The 24,257-nt window shown below is 40.6% G+C and overlaps 1 protein-coding gene across 5 annotated transcripts in view; it reads right to left on the reverse strand.

Moving 5' to 3' along the window:
- Positions 1-24,257, reverse strand: part of vps13a (vacuolar protein sorting 13 homolog A) — a 59,156-nt gene that overhangs the window by 11,182 nt on the left and 23,717 nt on the right. Inside the window, exons 33-61 of one of the 5 annotated variants that reach the window (XM_065247614.1) lie at positions 16,437-16,744; positions 16,177-16,324; positions 15,947-16,088; positions 15,690-15,814; positions 15,435-15,604; positions 15,102-15,328; positions 14,640-14,968; positions 13,089-13,442; positions 12,891-12,992; positions 12,449-12,601; positions 12,118-12,370; positions 11,737-11,897; positions 10,404-10,507; positions 9,876-10,161; positions 9,326-9,736; positions 9,142-9,246; positions 8,859-9,005; positions 8,511-8,642; positions 8,295-8,428; positions 7,435-7,521; positions 6,532-6,658; positions 5,380-5,609; positions 5,148-5,301; positions 4,728-4,874; positions 3,173-3,254; positions 2,807-2,876; positions 1,354-1,468; positions 1,129-1,242; positions 867-1,012 (exon numbers count right to left, since the gene is read on the reverse strand). In XM_065247614.1, the coding sequence (XP_065103686.1) occupies positions 867-1,012; positions 1,129-1,242; positions 1,354-1,468; positions 2,807-2,876; positions 3,173-3,254; positions 4,728-4,874; positions 5,148-5,301; positions 5,380-5,609; positions 6,532-6,658; positions 7,435-7,521; positions 8,295-8,428; positions 8,511-8,642; positions 8,859-9,005; positions 9,142-9,246; positions 9,326-9,736; positions 9,876-10,161; positions 10,404-10,507; positions 11,737-11,897; positions 12,118-12,370; positions 12,449-12,601; positions 12,891-12,992; positions 13,089-13,442; positions 14,640-14,968; positions 15,102-15,328; positions 15,435-15,604; positions 15,690-15,814; positions 15,947-16,088; positions 16,177-16,324; positions 16,437-16,744 (5,063 nt within the window). Of the gene's footprint in view, positions 1-866; positions 1,013-1,128; positions 1,243-1,353; positions 1,469-2,806; positions 2,877-3,172; positions 3,255-4,727; positions 4,875-5,147; positions 5,302-5,379; positions 5,610-6,531; positions 6,659-7,434; positions 7,522-8,294; positions 8,429-8,510; positions 8,643-8,858; positions 9,006-9,141; positions 9,247-9,325; positions 9,737-9,875; positions 10,162-10,403; positions 10,508-11,736; positions 11,898-12,117; positions 12,371-12,448; positions 12,602-12,890; positions 12,993-13,088; positions 13,443-14,639; positions 14,972-15,101; positions 15,329-15,434; positions 15,605-15,689; positions 15,815-15,940; positions 16,089-16,176; positions 16,325-16,436; positions 16,745-24,257 lie in introns of all 5 variants that reach the window. The other 4 variants (XM_065247613.1, XM_065247616.1, XM_065247612.1 and 1 more) reach the window with 4 other exon arrangements.

Below are 24,257 nucleotides of genomic sequence, written 5' to 3' on the forward strand. Positions count from 1 at the left end.
GAACCCTTAACCTTTTGTGCTGTTAATTCAATGCACAACCAACTGGGCCACAGGAAAACCTTGATAGATTCAACATGCATCTTCTGCTGAGGATCTTCACACCTCTCTTTGCTTGATAATACAACTTGTCCACTAGAGGCCAGTGTGAAAGCTAAAATACTGAAGGAAACGGTGTACTTGACCCAGATCAACATCTAACCACATGTGAAATCCAGAAATACCCATGGTGTGATCTGAGGTTTTGCCTCAGGCTGGAATGAGGAACTTGAGGCTGACACGGCCGCAGCTGGAGACTAAAGAGATGTGTGATGAGACGACATCTACAGAAACACTCTCTGACCTACACTATGAGGAATAAATATAGTTCACATGACAGACACAATCTATCCTGATACAATCACGGATTTGGTTTTTATATTAAAGTGGAAATATTTGTAGGATTATAGTGTTGTACAGTATTCCTGTAGCTCAACTGGTAAAGCACTGCATTAGGAATGTAAAGATTATGTTATGTTAACACAAGATTTTCTTTTAGGTGTTTAACCAAAACCCCATTCAAAAAACCCATTGAATTTGGGACAACCGGAAGTGCTAAAATGATAACTCATTTACGGGTTTGGCGTACAAAAATATATCATCTCTATCATCCCCCGGTATTTGTAGTTAAACTATGGTGATACAAATGAAAATCAAATATCTGTAATTATATACGGGGGAGGTTTTTGAATCCAAGTATTTGTGAAAGCACAATGGACGCGTGACGGATCCATGCCGCAGGCATAATGCACACAAAGTCTGTGTAAAACAGGTATAAGGGGATAGAAATGTAACTATAGTTGCGTAAAATATACAGTAAGTGTTCGTACTTGAATAGGACGTCCTGAGCGTCAGTGAGCGTGGCTCCGATACTCTTCAGCAGAAGGTTGAGAGATTGAACAGGAATGATCTCAGTCTCTCTCTCTTTCTTATTCCCATCTTCACCCCCGGAGCTCAGAGAAAAACTCAAATGAAGCTGTCACACAAAACACACATCAGGTCATCAAAAACATGTTTTCCAGCAGTAAAAATCCCTTCACAACGGGTGAGGCAACCCAGCAAAAAAAACTTTGACCCTAAACTTTGACTCACCTTTATGGGAGAGATGTGAAAATACTCATACAGGCTAATGGCAGACGTGTCGGTCGCTGAAACGTGATTCAACTCCGTCTTTAAATACTCAATATCCTTTTCAAACAACTCGACCTATAACACAACAAACAGACATTAAACAAATAGTGTTTTATAACAGATGAATGAAGTTTTCACAGTACACAGTTTAAAAGGGTTTGGATCAGTGCTTGTGTGTTATACTACCTCTTGTTCAGACGTGACGGCACTTGCGTGCTCGGCAGTGAAGAGCTCTAATATGGCATACAGGAAACCAAGGTCCATCCGCAGGTCCATCTCCTGAATCAACACCTTAAAATACCTACAGTATAGGACAGATAAATCTGTCATAATGCCGCAAGATGCAAGCTGAAGAGATAAATAAATGTGAGAGTAAAGCTGTGCCCTAACTACACAACCGTCAATCGAAAACATTAACAAGTTAGCAATAACGCTGTGCTGTTTCAGTAAGTCACTGCTAACGGGTGAATCAATGCAACCTCTTTAGCTTATTTACAATAAAGTACCTTATTGCTTTAATAAAATGTTATACATGAATATATGTTAATAATGTTATAGTCTCTTAGAGAACTTTTTTGATCCACTTAAAATGTTGACTAGTGAATGTATCAATCATAGACTATAAAATATGGATGTAGTGTCCGTGACGTCACCCGTAGGTTTGTGAAGAGCATTTTTATATGAAAAAAGTTACTGAAATTGTTAATATTATGAAAATGTATCTGAAATTTAAATAACAGTTAAATTTTTTTAATTTGCTCCAAAAACCGTGATGTGTATAGTATCGCGAGCCAGAGTAGATCACGTGTTGACCGGTCAACAAATAAAATTAAAAGCACTATATTTGTATAAATATCCCCATCATGCACGATGCAACACTGTGGCAATTTTTTTTGTATCGCGAAGTATCGTACGGCGAAGTATCGTTACATCCCTACTAGCTTTGTGAAGCGCCAGCGCAACCTTACGTATTTGCGTAATCATGTTGAAAGGACACACGTCACATGTTCTCCACACTTGTAAACAATGGGGTGGTAGTTTTGCATATGTCATGCATGACCTTTCAAAGTGATTACGTAAACTGTTAAGGTCCAATAAAGTCTATTAAAGTGAGAAAAATCCTGGAATGTTTTCCTCAAAAACTTAATTTCTTTTTCGAATGAACAAAGAAAGACATCAAAATTTTGGATGACATGGGTGGAAGTGGGTACATTTTTGGGATTTCTTTTTTATGAAAGTGGAGTAATCCTTTAACAAGGTATTGATATGAATGAGGAAGATCGCAACAGTCACTCTAGTCCCGCCTCCCAGTAAAAAAAGCCAATAGTCAATCGTAATCCTCTGGGAGAGGGAGTTTGCGCATGAGCAAAATCGACAGGTCTTGTTTTGTAAAAGACCTGGGAGTCTTCTGACAATTCACCTGTCAATCAAGTAGCCACGCCCTTAATTATGCAGACCTTTAAGGCTTAATATAATTTGAACAGATGAGCTGAACTGCTCCGATTGAATCTGCTTAAGCGAGCATCGCCAACCAAACGGGTATCAATCTGGCCTCAATATGAAGTTTCGCAAAAAACATGTTGTGAGGGCACAGTTTAAAAGACAGTAAATAGAAATAAAGAAAAGATTAAGGACGCACTTGATGCGCAGGATGTCCGAGTGCCCGGCCGCTCTGGTAATGATGCTGACATCGGCAAGTGGTTTAGGCTCTTTCATCAACAATAAACACAAACAAATTATTACAAACATGACTAGCAATTTTAAATTATAAACTAATAGTTCACCCAGAAATGATAATTCTCTTACCGTTTATTTATGGTACCTTACATTACTAACATATAACTTCCATTCTTTAGCTGAACAAAAAGTCATATACATCCAGCATGGTATGAGGTTGAGAGAACAGAGAGAGGATTTTCATTTTATGGTGAACTATTCCTTAAGCGGATTTAAGCGGAAAATGTGAAAATATTCTTTAAGTCAAGTAGCAACAACATCAACTGACCTGAGTCCATGCTGACCGACTTGGGTGGTTTAATAGGGTAGAACACAAATGGGAAGATGGCTCCAGGCAACTGATTCTGGATCTGTACAGTGAACAGAAGCATTCAATATCCTACAAATGTTGTGCAGTGTAACACAAAACTTAAGGCTATAATATTCTTGAGATTTCTGAAAACAAAGCAGATTGAACCTGCATTAGCTACTCTGTTGGTCTTCGCTGTTCATTAAGGTCAAGTAGCAGTAAAGTCCCTGCAGTCAATAAGTTTATCATTTAAAACGCATCTTCGATCATCATATGTAAAGGTTTTCCTGTGACGGTAATTTCTTCATGCTTTTAAGGGGACATATAACAAGACTTTTTTTAAATGTCAAATAAATCTTTGATGTCCCCAGAGAAATTGTAGCTACCATAGATAATTTATTAGGGCTGGGCAAAAAAATCTATTTTGCAATTAATCGTTTTTTAAAACGTGGTCGATTCAGAATCGATTCTCAGAGAGCAGAATCGATTTTTTTTTTCATATTAATTTCTGCAAACATTGAACGAAAGACTAACATTAATCAAATGACTAGTCTTCTTCACTAGATGTCACCCTCTTTTTTGCCTAGCGCATGTTATCAAGGAGCAAGAGGCAAGCCTGTCATTCATTCATTCAGTGCTTAAAATGGTGGTTTCAGGTGCTTCGTTGATTTTATTAATTACCCACTTGTAACCTGCTGTTCACTGTTCTTTTTATTAATATAGTATTTGTATTAAATCTATATTCATTGAGTTGAATAGAGTATAAAAAGTGGTCCGAGAGCCAGAATCGAAAATTGAATAAAGAATAGAAATCGAATCGATTTGGTAGCTTGTGAATCGAAATCGAATCGATCTGGAAAATCTGAATCGATACCCAGCCCTATAATTTATTATAGCATATTAAAATTGCCACTTTGTAGGTGTGAGCAATAATGTGCCATTTTTGGGGTGTCTCCTTTAAAATGCAAATGAGCTGACCTCTGTACTAAATGGCAGTGGCCTGGTTGGATAGTGCAGATTAAGGGGCGATATTATCCCCTTTCTGACATCACAAGGGGAGCCAAATTTCAATGACCTATTTTTTCACAAGCTTGCAGAGAATGGTTAACTAAGTTACTGGGTTGATCTTTTACACATTTTCTAAGTTGTTACAAGCACTAGGGACCCAATTATAGCACTTAAACATGGAAAAGTCTGATTTTCATCATACGTCCCCTATTAAACAGCTTGATTTTAACTCTACACCCTTGGCTGGGATATGCAGATCTATGAATATGCAAATTAGTCCCCGCCTCTGCTTAACAGACCATAGATATGAATATGTTAATTAGTCCCTGTCTCCACTCTTTCAACACCACCTCGGACCATAGATATATACGTAAATAGATGATACTTTCGGCAGTTTTAGACACATAACTGCTAGGCCCGATTTAAGTTGCAGTTTTTAAAGCGTTCGTGAGGTGGACTACAGCATTTTTGGCTTTCTGCAAGTTTTACTTATGTGATGGTGTGCTTTATGAAGTTTTAAACAGACCTGAATTCTGTTGATCTGGACCCTGTAGGTTTTCTGGCGGGCCGAGACGCTGTACTCCACCTTCAGTGCTGGGAGGAAGTTCCTCCTGAGAGGAGCATCGAAGGGCTGTAATACTCTCATGTCCACACCATTAGCAGAAAACAACACCTGAAGAACACACGTCCAGACAGAAATAAAATGAAACCACCTTCTCAGATTGCCATTCTAACCTCTGAATGATATTAAATCTGCAATGTGTAGCATCTACCTTCATAACATCTCAAGCACTTCCTTAATTTGTGTCAATCAGAAATCATTACAGTGTTGATGTCACAACCATGAGGAAATGAACGTACTGTATAACCACCCACATTTTTAGTATTGAGCTATTTTAACAGGGAACTAGACCACAATATTATAAGAAAGTGTATGAAAACTGACCTGGTAGTCGTTCTCTAGGTCGATGAGAGCGCTGTCCACCGGGCCATTCTCCATATACGCCTGGTAGTGCTGCTCCAACTGTACAACCTCTTTACCGCTCATACATTTCCAGCGGCTGCGTTTCTTGAGTTTAGTCTCCCAGACCACATCAGAACTGTCCAACACACAAGGAAATATTAGTGAAGTTGATAAAGTGCAACCTAAAACATTTTTGTGTGACACCTAGCTATACCTGGTGATGCCAATATAGGCCACCTCCTGGCTGTTGGTGTTGTTGACCAATGAAACGCCAATGTTCTGTAACAAGATGCTGATTTCCTGTTGAGCCACCTCCATTTTTTCACTGTCGCAAATGAGCTTGTAAACATGGCGGTCTGTGGTAAAAAGCGCCACGCGTTGGAGGCCTTCGTAAAATGAGATGACAAACAGTTTTCCCTCCTTGTTCATGTCCAACAACTGATCCTATAAAAAACAAATAACAATAGATGAGCAGTCAGGTTCACAGATTTAAAGAGTTGATTTTTGCATTTTTTTAAATATCATAGCAAAGACATCAAGAAACATTCGGAAGAAGTAAAAAGGACCTGGACATATTGCTCAACCATTACTAAGAGGCTGTTCACACCTGGTATTAAAGGCGGGGTGCATGATCTTTGAAAGCTAATGTTGACATTTGAAATCACCTGTACAACCACCACCACCCACCCCAACAGAATCTGGACCTACCTTTTTTTGATTGACCCTCCCCACATATACGTAACCCAGGCAACGATGTCGGTAAGTAGACATGACTCGTTAAAAAACTTTAAACGCGGCTGAAAAGCCTGGAGGACGCCGAATGCCAGCTTTCTTCAGCTGAGCGCTTTGGTAGCTCTGATACTTCAGCTGTGAGCCGGCTGGTTGCTCTGGTAATGTCTCGCCCCACCTCCACTGTGATTGGACGGCCATGTGAGAACGGACATTGACGAGCGGAGCTTTTCACCCAAAGTTGAAAAGTTATCAGCACTGAAGAAAACCGCTAGCTGCTGGCTTTATTGAAAAATGCAGAGCATCCATTGGAAACAATTGAAAACATGCGCCGGGGGCGGGCGTAAAAGCTTTGGTGTGCAAGCCCCCTTACTGCTGATTGGTTACAAGTGTGTTTTGGTACTCAGCGTTTCTCAAAAATCATGCACCCCGCCTTTAAGAGGCTTTTTGGGTGATCGGATCACAAGTTGAGAATTCGACCGGTTTGCTTTTGGGTTGTGGTCAAATGTATGTGAACAGCCACAAAAGACCACCTACTCTCCACCTATTGATGTAATTATACCGAGCATAATGTTTTTACATTGGCCCTAACTTCTAACGCAAACCCAAAGTGTTCAGTGTGGACTTTTAATCTTACCTCTTCACTTTTGAGTTCTCCTTTAAACTTGCCCCATCTCCATCTTAAGATTCGAGAGCCGGTGGGCTCGGCCCACGTGTAGTACACTGCCTGACCCGGACCCAGCTCATCGATTTCAGCCTGAGAGCTACCACAATGAAACCATTAGTAAATATACGTTTACATGATTTAAAAGCTTTGCATAATATCCTACAAAAGGCGACAAAGTTCAACAAACTTTATTATACGACAGTAAGCGAAATCTCTTGTAATTAAAACTATATTGTGGATGAAGTTTTGCAACGACTATTTCCTGATTATTTTGCATAATAAAGTTTGTTTGGAGGAAGACACTTTAGAAGTGATGAGCGCTTGAAAGTAAACACTGTAGTATCCAGAATCCAGGCCCATAGATCTGACCTGAAGATAATACCCCAGAAAAAAACAAACAAAAAAAATCACATACAGGCAGTTCAATAAATGACAAAAAAGTGAAGACATCACTCCACTTCCCTTAGAAGAAGCATCTTGAATAAATGATTCAATCATGCTCTTCATCACAGAAGATAAAGTTTCACTGAGACACAAAGAAAAGTGGCATCAATTGGTTAAGAAGTGAAAATGAAAGCAGATACATAAACAGCGACTTTAAGCAAGTTGGTTAATTTTCCTTTCACAGCCCATGAAGAGACAGAGAGAGAGAGAAAAGCTGTCAACTTCAGACTTCACTCTGTAGGCAAAATCACAGTTAAATAAAAACATCTATGATTATCCTAAGGAATTTGGATGTATGGAGCATCTCGGAAACAAAGTAAGAGTCGGTCGGTTTCCTTCACCACTGTTAGCTCAAGAGGAAACAAGATTTGTTCATGCATCGGATTGGATAACACTTGTCTGAGAGTATGTCGGTATGTATTTGTGTACCAGAGGGACTCAGTCTCATCCCCCAATGATAAAGAAACATCCAGTATATCATCTGGAACCCAAGTAGAACCTTTCGGCTTTCTGCAACTACAAGACATAAAAGGACAAATAACAAAAATACAACCGAAGGAAACATACAGTAACACAGAACAGCAACTTAGAAAGACACAAAACACTAAACAGATTATTGATGAAGGAACAAAGTGTCAAGTCATGTGGTTTAGGGAAAGAGGTTGGTATTTCACGTGCATCATATTCACAATGCATTCACAAAATATTTTAACAGAGAGACAAAAAAGTGAGTAAAAAGAGATTACTGTGTGAATACACAAAAAGCAAACAGCGTTATGAAAATTAAAGAATAAAAATATAAAGACATACAATATTTTTTCAAATGATTTCACTTGGATATTATTTTAGAAGGATTTCTTTCTTTCAAAGTTTTCGAATGCTAAGCTACAAAGCCATATTTTGCTAGTTTTAGATTGCACAGAAATCTGTGTTCTGATTTGGTCCGGTAGATACCGGCCATATAGGCACCGGTGCCAGTGGTACCCAACCCTAGTTTTAGTCACAACCTCGAAGTTCGAATAAATGGAATTGTCGATTCTGTCACGCCCCCATGTTACGATCTATGATATGTTCAAAAGAATAAAGAAACTAACATGAGGTAGAGTAAATGATTTATTTTTTGGGTGAACTATCCCTTTTACATTTCGTGAGCCATACCGACTGAAATTATAATAATCTGACTGCATTATGGGATTGAATTATCAGTGAAGATTTCAGGTGATGCTTTGAAGCTTTTGCTACTGTTTGGTATTTGCCTAAGACGGGCACATAGTAAGGGTCACCCTCACCTTTGGTGAAAGTGCAGCGTTTCATCTTTTGTGTGGTTGATGAGGAGGAACGGAGCGGCGCCATCGTGATAATCAGAGAAGCGGATGACAGCAGAATGTTCTGTCAAGTTCACGTCTACAATGATGCCACCCAGCTAAAAAACAAGTTACAAAATAATTATAAAGATGAGGGTTGTGTGTTTGTGTTTCTCTGAGTCTGTGTAGGTATTAACGTACAGTTTTGTCCAGGTGCAGCAAGAGGCAGTTCTCTGGTTGGTGGAAATCAAAGGCCCGTGGAGATGATTGACAGCCTTCAACTTTGACTCGAAGTTTCTTCGAGTCTCTTTCTGGCCAGAATGGAACGGCGGCCTAGAAATCACACAAGGCAGTTTTCAGGTTTTACTTTATTATGTAATTTCTGTAGGTTTTTATTACAATGAACTCTTTTTGTGTGGACATCTGAAACAAAACTTCATTAAATTCAGCTTTTGTGCTCAAAAGTAAATCAACAGCATACAGGTTTGAATGACATGAGGGTGTGTAAATTCATTTATATATCTGAATAAATTATTCCTGTTTTCTGACCTGTCCAGGTCGGGCTTCTGTCCAGTGTTCCTGTCCCTCCTCACAAACCCAGATCAAGTGCTTGGTTCTGTTCACCAGCATGTAGAAGGGCAGGAATGTCACCAACCGTGTCAAACTGAAGCTGGATGCATCGATCTTCACCCCAACCTACCAGCAAACCAGATGATCACGGAGCATGTCACATATTTATTTCAAATAAACACAAAACAGTTTTCTTCCGATGTGACACAAATAAAGAAAAGCACAAATGTTTTCCTGCCATAAAATACTGATCAACTCTCACCATGTAATCCTTCTGCCTTCCTTTGCATTTGACATCCCCGTAACTCCCAACCGTATCAATGGAAAAATCATCCGACAACTCGCTTTCAGAGATCATCAAGCGAACCTGCAATTAGAGCAATAAGAGATGAATAAACAGAAACCCAACTAATTTAAGAGAGGAACATTCTCAACAGTATTCAAACCTTGTTGTTCTGCAGGAAGTTGCGCGGCTTGAAGGAGAAGAGGAGGGGCATGTCGTTATCCTTCGGATGTTTGCGATGAATATCATCCGCCTTATACTGCAGCAGTCTGCCCGTCTTATTCACCATCCAATACGGTGAGTGAATGGCCACGACCACTTGACCCTCCTCCTTCTTAACGTGGACAGCAATGTCTAGCTCTGCTTTCGCCTCGGTTTCTTCGTCCAATCTTATCGAATGGAATTTGATAAAGCTGATCTCTTCTTGATCGCTGGAGATATGGTATTGGGCTTCCCAATCCTGCTGCAGATATCCAAGAAGCTTCAGCTCCAAAATGGAAAAATCCATGATAGCCGTGTGGATTTGAGAGGAGTGGCCCTCTTTTAGTAAAGCGGGGGGAGAATCTCCATTAACCTGCGAATACAAGGAAAAACATTTACACAAAATAATTATGCAGTAGTTTAAATTCTCATATGCAAAAAAATATTTTCATTCATGTTTTGTAATTGTTGAAATTGAATTGCACGAGTTAAAAGTCATCACATGACGTCACCTTTAACCTGCACGTGATGGGGTACGGCAGAAGGTTCCTGAGGAGAACGGTGGGCCACAGGTGCAGAACGAAGGGCTTGTCAAACTCTTCCTCAGTGCTGTGTGATGTCACAGTGTCTGGGAGAGGGACCATGTTGACCTTCATCATCAGGGCGCTGTCTCCTTGATGATGGCAGGTTTTCTGTAAACACTCTCCGGGTTTCTGAATCACCTCATTGTATGTGAAGCCCTCCGAGCGATCGTACACTTCCTCACCTTCTGGTACAGGCTGCAAGCTCAGCTCAGCCCTGACAGGACAAAAATAAGTTTATTTTGTTTATTTATTGTTTTTTATTGTCTGATTTCTCTAAAAAACAACAAAAAAGTTGATGTAGTTCACATGAATTGTGTGCATAGCATAGCTTTGTGTGAGGATGAATTACATTTAAATTTAAAATGCCACAGTACATTTCTTCAGAAAGTTTGTTTCCTTCTTGCGACATGCAATAACCACACACACAAAAAATGACGCGTGTGTGCTTCAACTGACCTGTAGGAACCCAATGGCACACAGAATTCCTCTGTAGGCAGAGACATTCCCAGACACACCGAACCCTCGTAAACCCGGAACGGTATGGAGAAATGATTTACGATCTGTAAAATCAGAGATTGACATAATGAGTCTGTAAACAACTTATCTTAAAAGGCTGACAATTATATAGATTTGCATGGCACTTATACTGTATTTGCATGTAGGCCAATATGTATCCGTAATCTGTACTTTACATATCCGTGCTACACTTAAATAATGCATTCATTACCTTCACTTTATTTAGTTTTCACACACAATTAATTTTTTTGTTCATTCAAATTCAATAGGCTTCATGCCCAGCTGCACTACTTCCTGAACTTCAGCCAGCTCCTTGTTTCCTGTCTGCCATTATTAGACAAACTGATTAACCAGGTGTGTCTGATTATTGTCGTTGTGACTACTGAGGTCAGGCACACCTGGATTAATCAGTTTGTCCAATAATGGCAGACAGGAAACAAGGAGCTGGCTGAAGTTCAGGAAGTAGTGCAGCTGGGCATAATGCCTATTAGTTTAGTTCAGTCACAATTGATGAAACACAATAGAAGGTGAGTAAAACAAATTTAAACCTTTATGTTGTTCCAAACCTGGATACATTTTTGTTCTACGGAATAAAAAGGAAAATATTTTGAAGAATGTTAGTAACAAAGTAGATCTGGGGCACCATTGAATTCGATAGTAGGACCAAATAATACTATGAAAGTGAATGGTGCCCCAGATCTGTTTGGTAAATTTTTTTTCAAAATATCTTAATTTCAGTTCAGCAGAAAGACATTTTTACAGGGTTAGAACAACATGAGGGTGGTTAAATAATGACAGAAATGTCTTTTTTTGTAAACCTTTAATTGTGTTTCATCAATTCTTTTCTGTGAACTATCTTTGAATTGGTTTAATAATGGTTAAATCAGCTAAACTATTTTTCTCAGATAAATTATATTACGCTACAGATACTGATAAATTAATTTTTTATCAACCCTCAAAGTTGTCATGAAGTGCAAACAGCCAATCACAAAGATATCATTATCAATGTAATGCCTTTTGACCAAACAACATTTGATAATGGTTTAATACACTGCAAAAAATGACTGACTTAGTATTTTCAGTACAAATATCAAAATTCTTTAATCAAGATGCATTTTCTTGAGCAAAATGGCCTGAAAAAGTCTAATTTAAGTGAATTTGTGCTTAAAACAAGCAAAAAATCTGCCAATGGGGTAAGCAAATTAACAATACATGTTGAAGATAATAATAATTCATTTTTATTATTGTGTAAAATTGTGTTTTAAATACCCACCTGGAAGGGAGAGCGGATCTTGACATATTTGCTGCCCTCGACAGTATAAATCTGGCACACAAAGAAACGTGTGACATGCGAGTCACAGTGTACTACGCTGTACATACCCAGTCCTGTTTTGATCAGTGGCAAGATGTTTGCGGTACTGTGGCCAACAGGAGCTGTAAAAGACATTTACAGCTGTTTTGTACTATGCAACTATCATTTCCCTAAAATTTATTTATTTAAATTTTAAACTATTTTGATCTTGCCATGAAAACAGCGCATGCTGCAGGTGTGGCAATAAAACAATAAATACATAAATGAATACACAAGTACGTTCATTTGTCAATGTTATTACAAAAGTTTACAGTGCTTCTATATAGACATAAGCAGTCTTACTTGGCTCTATGTAGTTTTTGGTGCTGAGACTGGTCATGGCAGAGAACTGGTCACTGGACTCCGCTGTGTAGTCCATATTTAGACTTTCTCCATCTTGAAGCTCCACCACACGGTTTACAGACTCTTTACCAAGAGGTCGAAATACTTCGCTGCAAAGCACCGACACGGCCAATCCCAAGTGATTTTTTACCACAAATGGAGCCTGGTCTGTCTGAATGCACTCGGCCGTCTGCTTAGCAGCCTCTGCAAACGCCTGCAAATGAATATACACGTCATCAATCCAATGTGAGAAGCACTTGTCAACAATCTCAAACATGCTACGATCTCTTACCGTTCCCAGATTACTGAGCATATGCAAACCACACTTGGAGAGCGTGATGTTGAGCTGATCTTTGCTTGCAAGGCAGATGACCGTTTTATAATCAGGCACGCCGCCGTCCACCTCATCGGATACTCCAGAATACACCACTGGTTTCTTTTTCATCTGTATGATGCAATGACTTTATAAGAATACAACTGTAGGAAATGATTTATCATGAAGTCTTAAAGGGCACCTATTACACTTTTACAAAAGTGTTTAGACATAAATGTGTGGTGAGGAGCTGTAGCTCATTTGCATTTAAAGGTACAGACACGAAAACAGCACATGCTAATAAATGATCTGTAGGGTATTTTGAGCTGAAACTTGACACATTCTGGACACACCTGAGACTTATATTACATCTTGTAAACATTTGTATAATAGGTGGCCTTTAAATGAAACAAAGCATAACCTTAAGAGCTAATGTCCAGGGTCTAAATCCATCTTTGCCCTCATCGTCCAGCGGCTCCAACAGCGGCTCCCACAAACCCATCATCTCATTATAATAATTTACCTGCAGGAAACAAACATGGTTAAGTTTTTTTTTTATTGCAATTAAATGTTAAAGTGTGCATGTGTGTGTCCTTCAAGTACGACATTATGATCTGACCTCCAGGTCCAGATGACAGTGAAGGTTAATGAGAGTGCTCCAGTTCTTCACATCTCCCTGGAACGAGGCTTTGGCCAGGAGCATGGGCACGGTACGATGCCCCACGCCAGCCTCTAGCGTCAGACAGATGGAGCCGATGTTCATATTCATAGATTCTCCCTGTGGAATGAGAGGAATGACGGACCGGGTGTCTTCTTCACCCCCCTCCTCAAGAAACCAGAGCTTTAAGTCTTGTAGGCTACGACGTTCCCACAGATCATAAGGCACAGGGCTTTTCAACTCCTCCGGGGTCTCGGCTACAGGGCTTAGTGCTGACTGAATGATGATGACAGTGTTTATGATGATGGGAGAAACCTTTGGAATATAGAAAAGAGAGGCTATGGATTTAATCTATGACAAGAAAGAGCATAAAATTGGGTATATTATTTACTTTCAGAGTATTTTGGATATGAGGTTCTCTTAAAGGTCACCTAATAGGCCGATAGCCCCTTGGTTAGAGCGCTGAAATACAGCGCCAGTGCGCTCATGGTGACCCTAGTTCGAAAAACCTTAAAGGGCGCTTGCTGCTGACATGACCTGCTGACGTAGGTCTGCTCGTGAACTCGCACTGAACGACCAAGGAGGAGAACAAATTGTTTAATAAAATCGTTTGTATCTTTTTTTGCACACAAAAGTGTTTTTATTGAACTACTGATGGCACATGGACCTTTGTGGCTTTCATTTTTTTCTTGGCTTGATTGTCAAAATTAAACGGCAGCCTATGGGACGGTCACAAGCCTCCTGGTTTTCATTAAAAAATATCTAAAAATGTGTTGTGAAGACAATTGAATGACTTGGTGGTTTAGAAAGACACGTGGATAAGTGATTTATGATAAAATTTTAATTTTGGGGTGAACTAACCCTTTAACTCATGGGACAGGCTGTTGGTGATTTCTGAACAAACTGATGTCACTTTGCGCAAGTCCCACCCACAATCGACCAAATACTGCAGTTAGATCATATTTTCCATTTAAAACTGTCTTATTAAAAACGGTGTATGTTTTCAGTATACAGTAGATAACAGTAAACAGGAGGTGAAATTACGCAGTGCCCGAAAATAGTCCCCTGCTACTGAAAGTTAACAAGGGGACTACTTTCAGGCGCTGCGTGATATCATTGCACCTCCTGCAGCCATGTTACGGCAGCAAAGTCCTTGATTATTACGTCAGAATGAGAGTTTAGTTCCTAGCCATATCTGCCTCGAAAAATCACAACTTTTTATTTTCCGTCGATCTTAGCACACGATGTAACTACAGAAGAGTCAAGTTTTAAATAGGAAAAATATCGAAACTCTTTGGTTCTTTTTGAGTGTGATGCTAACGGTCTAATCAGATTTAATGGATTGTGCTAAGCTATGCTAAAAGTGGTACCACCAGACCCGGAGATCAGCTGAATGGATTCCAAAACGGTAAGAATCAAATGTTTAAATCTAGGGGAGCTGGAAAATGAGTATCATTTTTTTTTTAAAGTGGAGTGTCCCTTTAAAGTGAAATCTCATGCTCACAGCCTCACCTTAAGTGTGAGCGAGCTGATGGACAGTTCGATGGTCTGAGGTTGAGTCGGTGATTGGCTGCTCTGGAAGAAAACCTCGCAGGGCTGAAGCACCGTCGTCACATTGTTCTCGCGCTTCTCCCTCAGGAACGGACACGCCACCACCTTTAGATCCGAGACTACTGCCGTCATCGACTGTCCACTGGGCTCGCTCTTCATCAGCAGCTCGCACTGGGTCGTCACAACAAGAGCCGGGGCATCAGCGCGCGTGAGGTCGGCCACGAAAACGATTTCAGGATTCTTTACCACAACTTTCATCTCAGTCTTGGCTACCACTGGTTGAGCGGGAACTGCTAAATAATCCACAGAGATCAATAACAGATTTGATCAAATCAAGCCTCAGAATAATCAAAAAATATTACAATAATTTCTACCAATTATTTTAAAGGAAGAAGTAAATCGAAAAGAAATCGTATCACTAACCTATGTCTTTAGATGAACTGGCTGGCTGTTTGTTGGCCTTTGGAGGACTAGAGAAGCCATCTGCCATTGCTTTAAGAAAAATATCCGCTACCGTGAGCAAAAACTCCATGCTGGCACACAGGTAGAAGTCCTGAATCAAAGTGTCCAGAATTGTGCCGTCCCGGCCTTGCCTATAACTCATGTCAACCATCACATTGTCTTCCCTGCCCTGACGCATGGCCATCATCCTAAAGCGAAGAAGAAGTAAAAGAAGATAATGATCATCATTTATTAGCAATAATCTCCATGGTCTGGGTAGAAGAACACTACATGCTGAAGGGATGTGAGATTAACCTGGATGTGATCATTTTCACTTTCTGTCTTTTATCATCCAGCAGGCAGTTTGTGAGTTTGAGGGAAGCTTTCATTGAGCTATCAGAATACATGTGGACCGCAGTGGAGATGGTGCCCAGCGTGAACTCTGCCAACTTAACACTCTCATCACGTGAGTCCTGCAAACAGATCTACACACACACACAAAAAATGTAATTTGACTCCTGCTTTTTAAACTGTATTATGATTACTATACTCTTTTTAGTATTTTAGTACCTCGTTGGCATTTGGGCTGTACAGGACCAGGGTCATGGAGTCAAACTTGAAGTCCAGTTTCAAAGTGGTCTTCAGTTTGCCTGGTTTCTGGCCCTCCACCACTGCTGCCGTCACAACCATGTTCCCTACAACAAAATAAAGCATTGAAAAACTCTTCAACAACTTTAAGACATCTTTACTAAACTGGGATATACCAGCATTATATCCTAGTTTTTCAAAGGGATGGGGAAAAAGTAAATATCTTTGCATACGTTTACCTGACGAGCCCTGAGAGTCTTTGGTGGACACAGTGTCTCCTTTATCAGAGCTGGATGGAGCTTGAGGAACATCAGAAGACTCTGAAAGATTCTCACTTAGAGTTTTCAAAACTATAGTCAGATCCTCCTGACTCAAGATCAGCTACATGAAACACAAACACACCACAATATTAGCCAGGTATCTGATAAAACACACACACACAATGACATAAAGGATTACAAACACTTACACTCATGGGTTTTAGATGTGCATTGATCTGTATGTCAGGAATGCTATGATACCAGGAGGCGGAGAGATTTCGTTTGATTGACAGGTCCATATTAACCGGTTTGAGCAACTGAATCTCATCCTTAAATTTTCCATCGCTAAAGGTGGTTCTGGGGAATAAACATAATAAACACCACCACTGAGCAAATATTTTAAGTGACATTTGAAACATTATATTGTTTTAATTCAAAAATACAAAGGCATGATAAATAGTCTCCAAACCTGAACATCTTAAGATCACTCAGTCCCACAGCCATGATGTCCATCACAGGTGGGATCTTGGTGTGGGTTGGAGAGGAGACGATCTCAAAGTGGTTCTTCACAGTTACTAAACCCAGATCTGCCACAATGACATTGTGAGAGACAGAAGATTGTGGCAGGAAGACAACTGGGGCTTTGATATTCACATCCAGGGAGATCCGTGTGCTTCTCTCTGCCAGCTCCAGGACCCCTGTAGCAGCCTTTTCAGCTGCCTGAGCCGTCACCTCTGCTAAAGCGTTTTTTGCTTCCTGAAAATTGTTAACGAATGCCTAAAAAGGGAAAAGATGAGACAAAAGGGAAGAATCTTGAAGAATTTCACATCATACCACTTTAAACATTACAATAATACAGTTGAGAGAGTACAGTAACAATTTGGGTATAGTGATAAGAGTCTCCCAATAAAAAAGCTTCAGAACGGGGCCATCAAAAAGATAAAAATCCAAACACTATCTGCATTAAATATAATTCAAACATCTTATTTAGCTGTTGCAAAAGTTGTAAATACAAACAATATTTACTGACAAAACAGGTGGAAAACATTCCATTGAAAAAAAAAAATTTTATGGATTGATATCATGTGCATCCCACAAGGTTTAGTTTTAGGCCCTCCACACTTTCCAATTTATAGTTGCTATAATAATAACAATAAATATAGCTGCAAGCAGCAATGGCGGGCCCTCGCACGTTTTTTTTACCGCTACACGGTGCGTCCGAGAAAACGATGCACAGTGGGCAAGGGCATCAAGTGGGTAAATATCAGTGGGCTATTTAATGTTATCACTGAGCCATTTGGGCACTGTAGCCAAAAGAAACCCCACATTTTAGACAAACGGGGCACTAGTGAGCCACTTAAGAGACAAGCCTATGTCTGACATTTTTGTGCACACTTAACAGCCGACAACTCTGATGTGTGTGCCGACATTTAGGTTAATCTAACAAGCCAAGATCCCTAAATATGCCTGAAATAAAAGTAAAGTTTGGGGCGTTGCCATGGGAACAGCGTTCGAGATATCAAAAATCCCATCGCAATTTATCATCTACTTTGTATCGGCATCATGTTGACCACTTCTGGTGTCAATCGCATGAATATTCTAGAAGGAGTATTTAAAAGAACATCGACGTCAACTGAAAGGCTTAAATATGTCTTTAAAATGAAAGTAAAGTCTGACGCGTTGCCATGGGAACAGTGTTTAAGATATAAAAAATCCCTTCGCAATTTATCATCTACAATGTCTTGGCATCATGTTGACCACTTTTGGTGTCAATCGCATGAAAATCCTAGAAGGAGTATTTAAAAGAACATCGCATGGAACTGTGAGGCTTAAATATGCCTTTAAAATGAAAGTAAAGTTTGACAGGTTGCCATGGGAACAGCGTTCGAGATATCAAAAATCCCTTCGCAATTTATCATCTACAATGTCTCGGCATCATGTTGACCACTTCTGGAGTCAATCGCATGAATATTCTAGAAGGAGTATTTAAAAGAACATCGGCGTCAACTAAAAGGCTTAAATATGCCTTTAAAATGAAAGTAAAGTTTGACGCGTTGCCATCGGAACAGCGTTTGAGATATCAAAAATCCCTTCGCAATTTATCATCTACAATCTCTCGGCTTCATGTTGACCACTTTTGGTGTCAATTGCATGATTTTTCTAGAAGGAGTATTTAAAAGAACATAGCATGGAACTGTCAAAAAAAATCCAGCTTTGTGACTGACGCACTTCCTGGCGCCTGGTGGTGGCGCTATACCCGGGAGTCACAATAGGCACATCGATGTGATCGGAATCTTCAGACGAACAAACACCCCGCATGGCATCACAATAAGATAATTTTTGCCTTAGATATTAGACACTTCCTGTTTCTCTGAATTCGCCATAAATTCGTCACCTCGCCATGGCAGAACCATTCGAGATATCAAAAATCCCTTCGCAATTTAGCAAGTACAATGTCTCGGCATCATGATCACCACGTTTGGTGTCAATCCCATGAATCCACTAGGAGGAGTATTTAAAAGTTCAACGCATGCATTTTTTAAACAATCCAAAATAGCCGACTTCCTGTTGGGCGGAGCTTAAATGTTAGAGGGCGAAAGTTGTTCGGGTCGATGAGATCTATATGCGTACCAACTCTCGTACATGTGCGCACATTTTTGCCCGATCTGTGCATCAATGTTTTTTTTTGCATTACAGGGGGCGCTATAGAGCCCCCGTGCCACGCCCGTGTTCCAGCCTTTGGATTTCTGCGATGACGAGCGACTCTGACGTCTGTGCCAATTTTCAAGAGTTTTCGAGTATGTTAAGGCTCCCAAAAAGTCCAAAAGTGTAAAAAAAAAAAAAAAAAAAAAAAAATAATAAAAAATATAGCTGCAAGCAGCAATGGCGGGCCCTCGCACGTTTTTTTACCGCTACACGGTGCGTCCGAGAAAACGATGCACGGTGGGCAAGGGCATCAAGTGGGTAAATATCAGTGGGCTATTTAATGTTGTTACTGACCCATTTGGGGACTGTAGGTAAAAGAAACCCCACATTTTAGACAAACGGGGGCACTAGTGAGCCACTTTAGAGACACGCCTATGTCTGACCTTTTTGTGCACACTTAACAGCCGACAACTCTGATGTGTGTGCCAACTTTAAGGTTAATCTAACCACGTCAAGAGCCTTAAATATGCCTGAAATAAAAGTAAAGTTTGCGGCGTTGCCATGGGAACAGCGTTCGAGATATCAAAAATCCCTTCGCAATTTATCATCTACAATCTCTCGGCTTCATGTTGACCACTTTTGGTGTTAATTGCATGATTTTTCTAGAAGGAGTATTTAAAAGAACATAGCATGGAACTGTCAAAAAAAATCCACCTTTGTGATTTACACACTTCCTGGCGCCTGGTGGTGGCGCTATACCCGGGAGTCACAATAGGCACATCGATGCGATCGGAATCTTCAGACGAACAAACACCCCGCGTGGCATCACAATAAGAAATTTTTTGCCTCAGATATTAGACACTTCCTGTTTCTCTGATTTCGCCATAAATTTGTCGCCTCGCCATGGCAGAACCGTTCAAGATATCAAAAATCCCTTCGCAATTTAACAAGTACAATGTCTCGACATCATGTTTACCACGTTTGGTGTCAATCCCATGAATCCACTAGGAGGAGTATTTAAAAGTTCAACGCATTCATTTTTTAAACAATCCAAAATAGCCGACTTCCTGTTTGGCGGAGCTTAAATGTTAGAGTGCGAAAGTTGTTCGGGTCGATGAGATCTATATGCGTACCAACTCTCGTACATGTGCGTACATTTTTGCCCGATCTGTGCATTAATGTTTTTTTTGGCATTTCAGGGGGCGCTATAGAGCCCCCGTGGCAAGCCCGTGTTCCAGCCTTTGGATTTCTGCGATGACGGACGACTCTGATGTCTGTGCCAATTTTCAAGAGTTTTCGAGTATGTTAAGGCACCCAAAAAGTCCAAAAGTGTTAAAAAAAAAAATAAAAATAAAAAAATAATAAAAAAAATAATAAAAATAATAATCCGAGCAAAAACAATAGGGCTTCGCACCTTTCGGTGCAGGCCATTCTGGCCTGCTCCTCGGTGCTCGGGCCCTAATAAAAAATATAGCTGCAAGCAGCAATGGCGGGCCCTCGCACGTTTTTTTTACCTCTACACGGTGCGTCCGAGAAAACGATGCACGGTGGGCAAGGGCATCAAGTGGGTAAATATCAGTGGGCTATTTAATGTTGTTACTGACCCATTTGGGGACTGTAGGTAAAAGAAACCCCACATTTTAGACAAACGGGGGCACTAGTGAGCCACTTAAGAGACACGCCTATGTCTGACCTTTTTGTGCACACTTAACAGCCGACAACTCTGATGTGTGTGCCAACGTTAAGGTTAATCTAAGCACGTCAAGAGCCTTAATAATGCCTGAAATAAAAGTAAAGTTTGCGGCGTTGCCATGGGAACAGCGTTCGAGATATCAAAAATCCCTTTGCAATTTATCATCTACTATGCCTCAGCATCATGGTGACCACTTCTGGAGTCAATCACATTATTTCCCCAGGAGGAGTATTTAAAAGATTACCGCATGCAGCTGTAAGGTTTAAATATGCCTTAAAAATGAAAGTAAAGTTTGACAGGTTGCCATGGGAACAGCGTTCGAGATATCAAAAATCCCTTCGCAATTTATCATCTACAATGTCTCGGCATCATGTTGACCGCTTTTGGTGTCAATCGCATAAATATTCTAGAAGGAGTATTTAAAAGAACATCGGATGGAACTGTCAAAAAAATCCACCTTTGTGACTGACACACTTCCTGGCGCCTGGTGGTGGCGCTATACCCGGGAGTCACAATAGGCACATCGATGCGATCGGAATCTTCAGCCGAACAAACACCCCGCGTGTCATCACAATAAGACATTTTTTGCCTAAGATATTAGACACTTCCTGTTTCTCTGATTTCGCCATAAATTTGTCGGCTCGCCATGGCAGAACCGTTCGAGATATCAAAAATCCCTTCGCAATTTAGCAAGTCCAATGTCTCGACATCATGTTCACCACGTTTGGTGTCAATCGCATGAATCCACTAGGAGGAGTATTTAAAAGTTCAACGCATTCATTTTTTAAACAATCCAAAATAGCCGACTTCCTGTTGGGCGGAGCTTAAATGTTAGAGTGCGAAAGTTGTTCGGGTCGATGAGATCTATATGCGTACCAACTCCCGTACATGTGCGTACATTTTTGCCCGATCTGTGCATCAATGTTATTTTTTTGCATTACAGGGGGCGCTACAGAGCCCCTGTGCCACGCCCGTGTTCCAGCCTTTGCATGTGCATAGTGGCACGTGACTTTGACATCTGTGCCAAATTTCCGTTGTTTTCGAGCATGTTAAGGCACCCAAAGTGCACGCCAAGAGCTTAAATATGCCTGAAAATGAAAGTAAAGTTTGACGTGTTGCCATGGGAACAGCGTTCGAGATATCAAAAATCCCTTCGCAATTTATCATCTACAATGTCTCAGCATCGTGTTGACCGCTTTTGGTGTCAATCGCATGAAAATCCTAGGAGGAGTATTTAAAAGTTCACCATATGCAACTGTCAAGAAATCCACCTTTTGTGACTGCCACACTTCCTGGTGCCTGTTGGTGGCGCTATACCCGAGACTCAAAATAGGCACATCGATGCGATCGGAATCCTTGGCCGAACATACACACTGCATTTCATCCCAATAAGACATTTTTTGCTTTAGATATTAGACACTTCCTGCTTCATTGAATTCGCCATAAATTTGTCGCCTCGTCATGGCAACACCGTTTGAGATATCAAAAATCCCTTCGCAATTTAGCAAGTCCAATGTCTCAGCATCATGTTCACCACGTTTGGTGTCAATCGTATGAATTCCCTAGGAGAAGTATTTAAAAGTTCAACGCATTCATTTCTTAAACAATCCAAAATAGCCGACTTCCTGTTGGGCGGAGCTTAAATCTTAGAGTGCGAAAGTTGTTCGGGTCGATGAGATCTATATGCGTACCAACTCCCGTACATGTGCGTACATTTTTGCCCGATCTGTGCATCAATGTTATTTTTTTGCATTACAGGGGGCGCTACAGAGCTCCCTTGCCACGCCCATATTCCAGCCTTTGCATGTGCATAGTGGCACGTGACTTTGACATCTGTGCCAAATTTCCGTTGTTTTCGAGCATGTTAAGGCACCCAAAGTGCACGCCAAGAGCTTAAATATGCCTGAAAATGAAAGTAAAGTTTGACGTGTTGCTATGGGAACAGCGTTCGAGATATCAAAAATCCCTTCGCAATTTATCATCTACAATGTCTCAGCATCGTGTTGACCGCTTTTGGTGTCAATCGCATGAAAATCCTAGGAGGAGTATTTAAAAGTTCACCATATGCAACTGTCAAGAAATCCACCTTTTGTGACTGCCACACTTCCTGGTGCCTGTTGGTGGCGCTATACCCGAGACTCAAAATAGGCACATCGATGCGATCGGAATCCTTGGCCGAACATACACACTGAGTTTCATCCCAATAAGAAATTTTTTGCTATAGATATTAGACACTTCCTGTTTCATTGAATTCGCCATAAATTTGTCGCCTCGTCATGGCAACACCGTTTGAGATATCAAAAATCCCTTCGCAATTTAGCAAGTCCAATGTCTCAGCATCATGTTCACCACGTTTGGTGTCAATCGTATGAATTCCCTAGGAGAAGTATTTAAAAGTTCATGACTGACACGCTTCCTGGCGCCTGGTGGTGGCGCTATACCCGGGAGTCACAATAGGCACATCGATGCGATCGGAATCTTCAGACGAACAAACGCCCCGCATGGCATTACAATAAGACATTTTTTACCTTAGATATTAGACACTTCCTGTTTCTCTGATTTCGCCACAACTTTGTCGCCTCACCATGTCAGAACCGTTCGAGATATCAAAAATCCCTTCGCAATTTAGCAAGTACAATGTCTCAACATCATGTTCACCACTTTTGGTGTCAATCGCATGAATCCTCTAGGAGGAGTATTAAAAAGTTCACCGCATGCATTTTTTAAACAATCCAAAATGGCCGACTTCCTGTTGGGCGGAGCTAAAATGTTAGAGGGCGAAAGTTGTTCGGGTCGATGAGATCTATATGCTTACCAACTCTCGTACATGTGCGTACATGTTTGCCCGATCTGCGCACTCCTGTTTGTTTTTGCATTACAGGGGGCGCTACAGAGCCCCCTTGCCACGCCCATGTTCCAGTCTTTGGTTTTCTGCGATCACGGATGACTCTGACGTCTGTGCCAAATTTCAAGAGTTTTCGAGAATGTTAAGGCCCCCAAAAAGTCCAAAAGTGTTGAAAAAAAAAAATAAATAAAAAAATAAAAACAACAAGCAGCAATGGCGGGCCCTCGCACGTTTTTTTACCGCTACACGGTGCGTCCGAGAAAACGATGCACGGTGGGCAAGGGCATCGAGTGGGTAAATATCAGTGTGCCATTTAATGTTGTTACTGAGACATTTGGGGACTGTAGGTAAAAGAAACCCCACACTTTAGACAAACGGGGGCGCTAGTGAGCCACTTAAGAGACACGCCTATGTGTGACCTGTTTGTGCACACTTAACAGCCGACAACTCTGATGTGAGTGCCAACTTTTAGGTTAATCTAAGCACGCCAAGAGTCCTAAATATGCCTGAAATAAATGTACGTTTGGGGCGTTGCCATGGGAACAGCGTTCGAGATATCAAAAATCCCTTCGCAATTTATCATCTACTATGTCTCGGCATCATGTTGACCACTTCTGGTGTCAATCTCATGAATATTCTAGAAGGAGTATTTAAAAGAACATCGGCGTCAACTTAAAGGCTTAAATAAGCCTTTAAAATGAAAGTAAAGTTTGACGCGTTGCCATGGGAACAGCGTTCGAGATATCAAAAATCCCTTCGCAATTTATCATCTACAATGTCTTGGCATCATGTTGACCACTTCTGGTGTCAATCTCATGAATATTCTAGAAGGAGTATTTAAAAGAACATTGGCGTCAACTGAAAGGCTTAAATATGCCTTTAAAATGAAAGTAAAGTTTGACGCGTTGCCATGGGAACAGCGTTCGAGATATCAAAAATCCCTTCGCAATTTATCATCTACAATGTCTTGGCATCATGTTGACCACTTCTGGTGTCAATCTCATGAAAATCCTAGAAGGAGTATTTAAAAGTTTCCTGCATGCAACAGAAAGGCTTAAATATGCCTTTAAAATGAAAGTAAAGTTTGACGCGTTGCCATGGGAACA

Source organism: Paramisgurnus dabryanus, chromosome 11, assembly GCF_030506205.2.
Source record: "Paramisgurnus dabryanus chromosome 11, PD_genome_1.1, whole genome shotgun sequence".
Lineage (NCBI taxonomy): Eukaryota > Metazoa > Chordata > Actinopteri > Cypriniformes > Cobitidae > Paramisgurnus > Paramisgurnus dabryanus.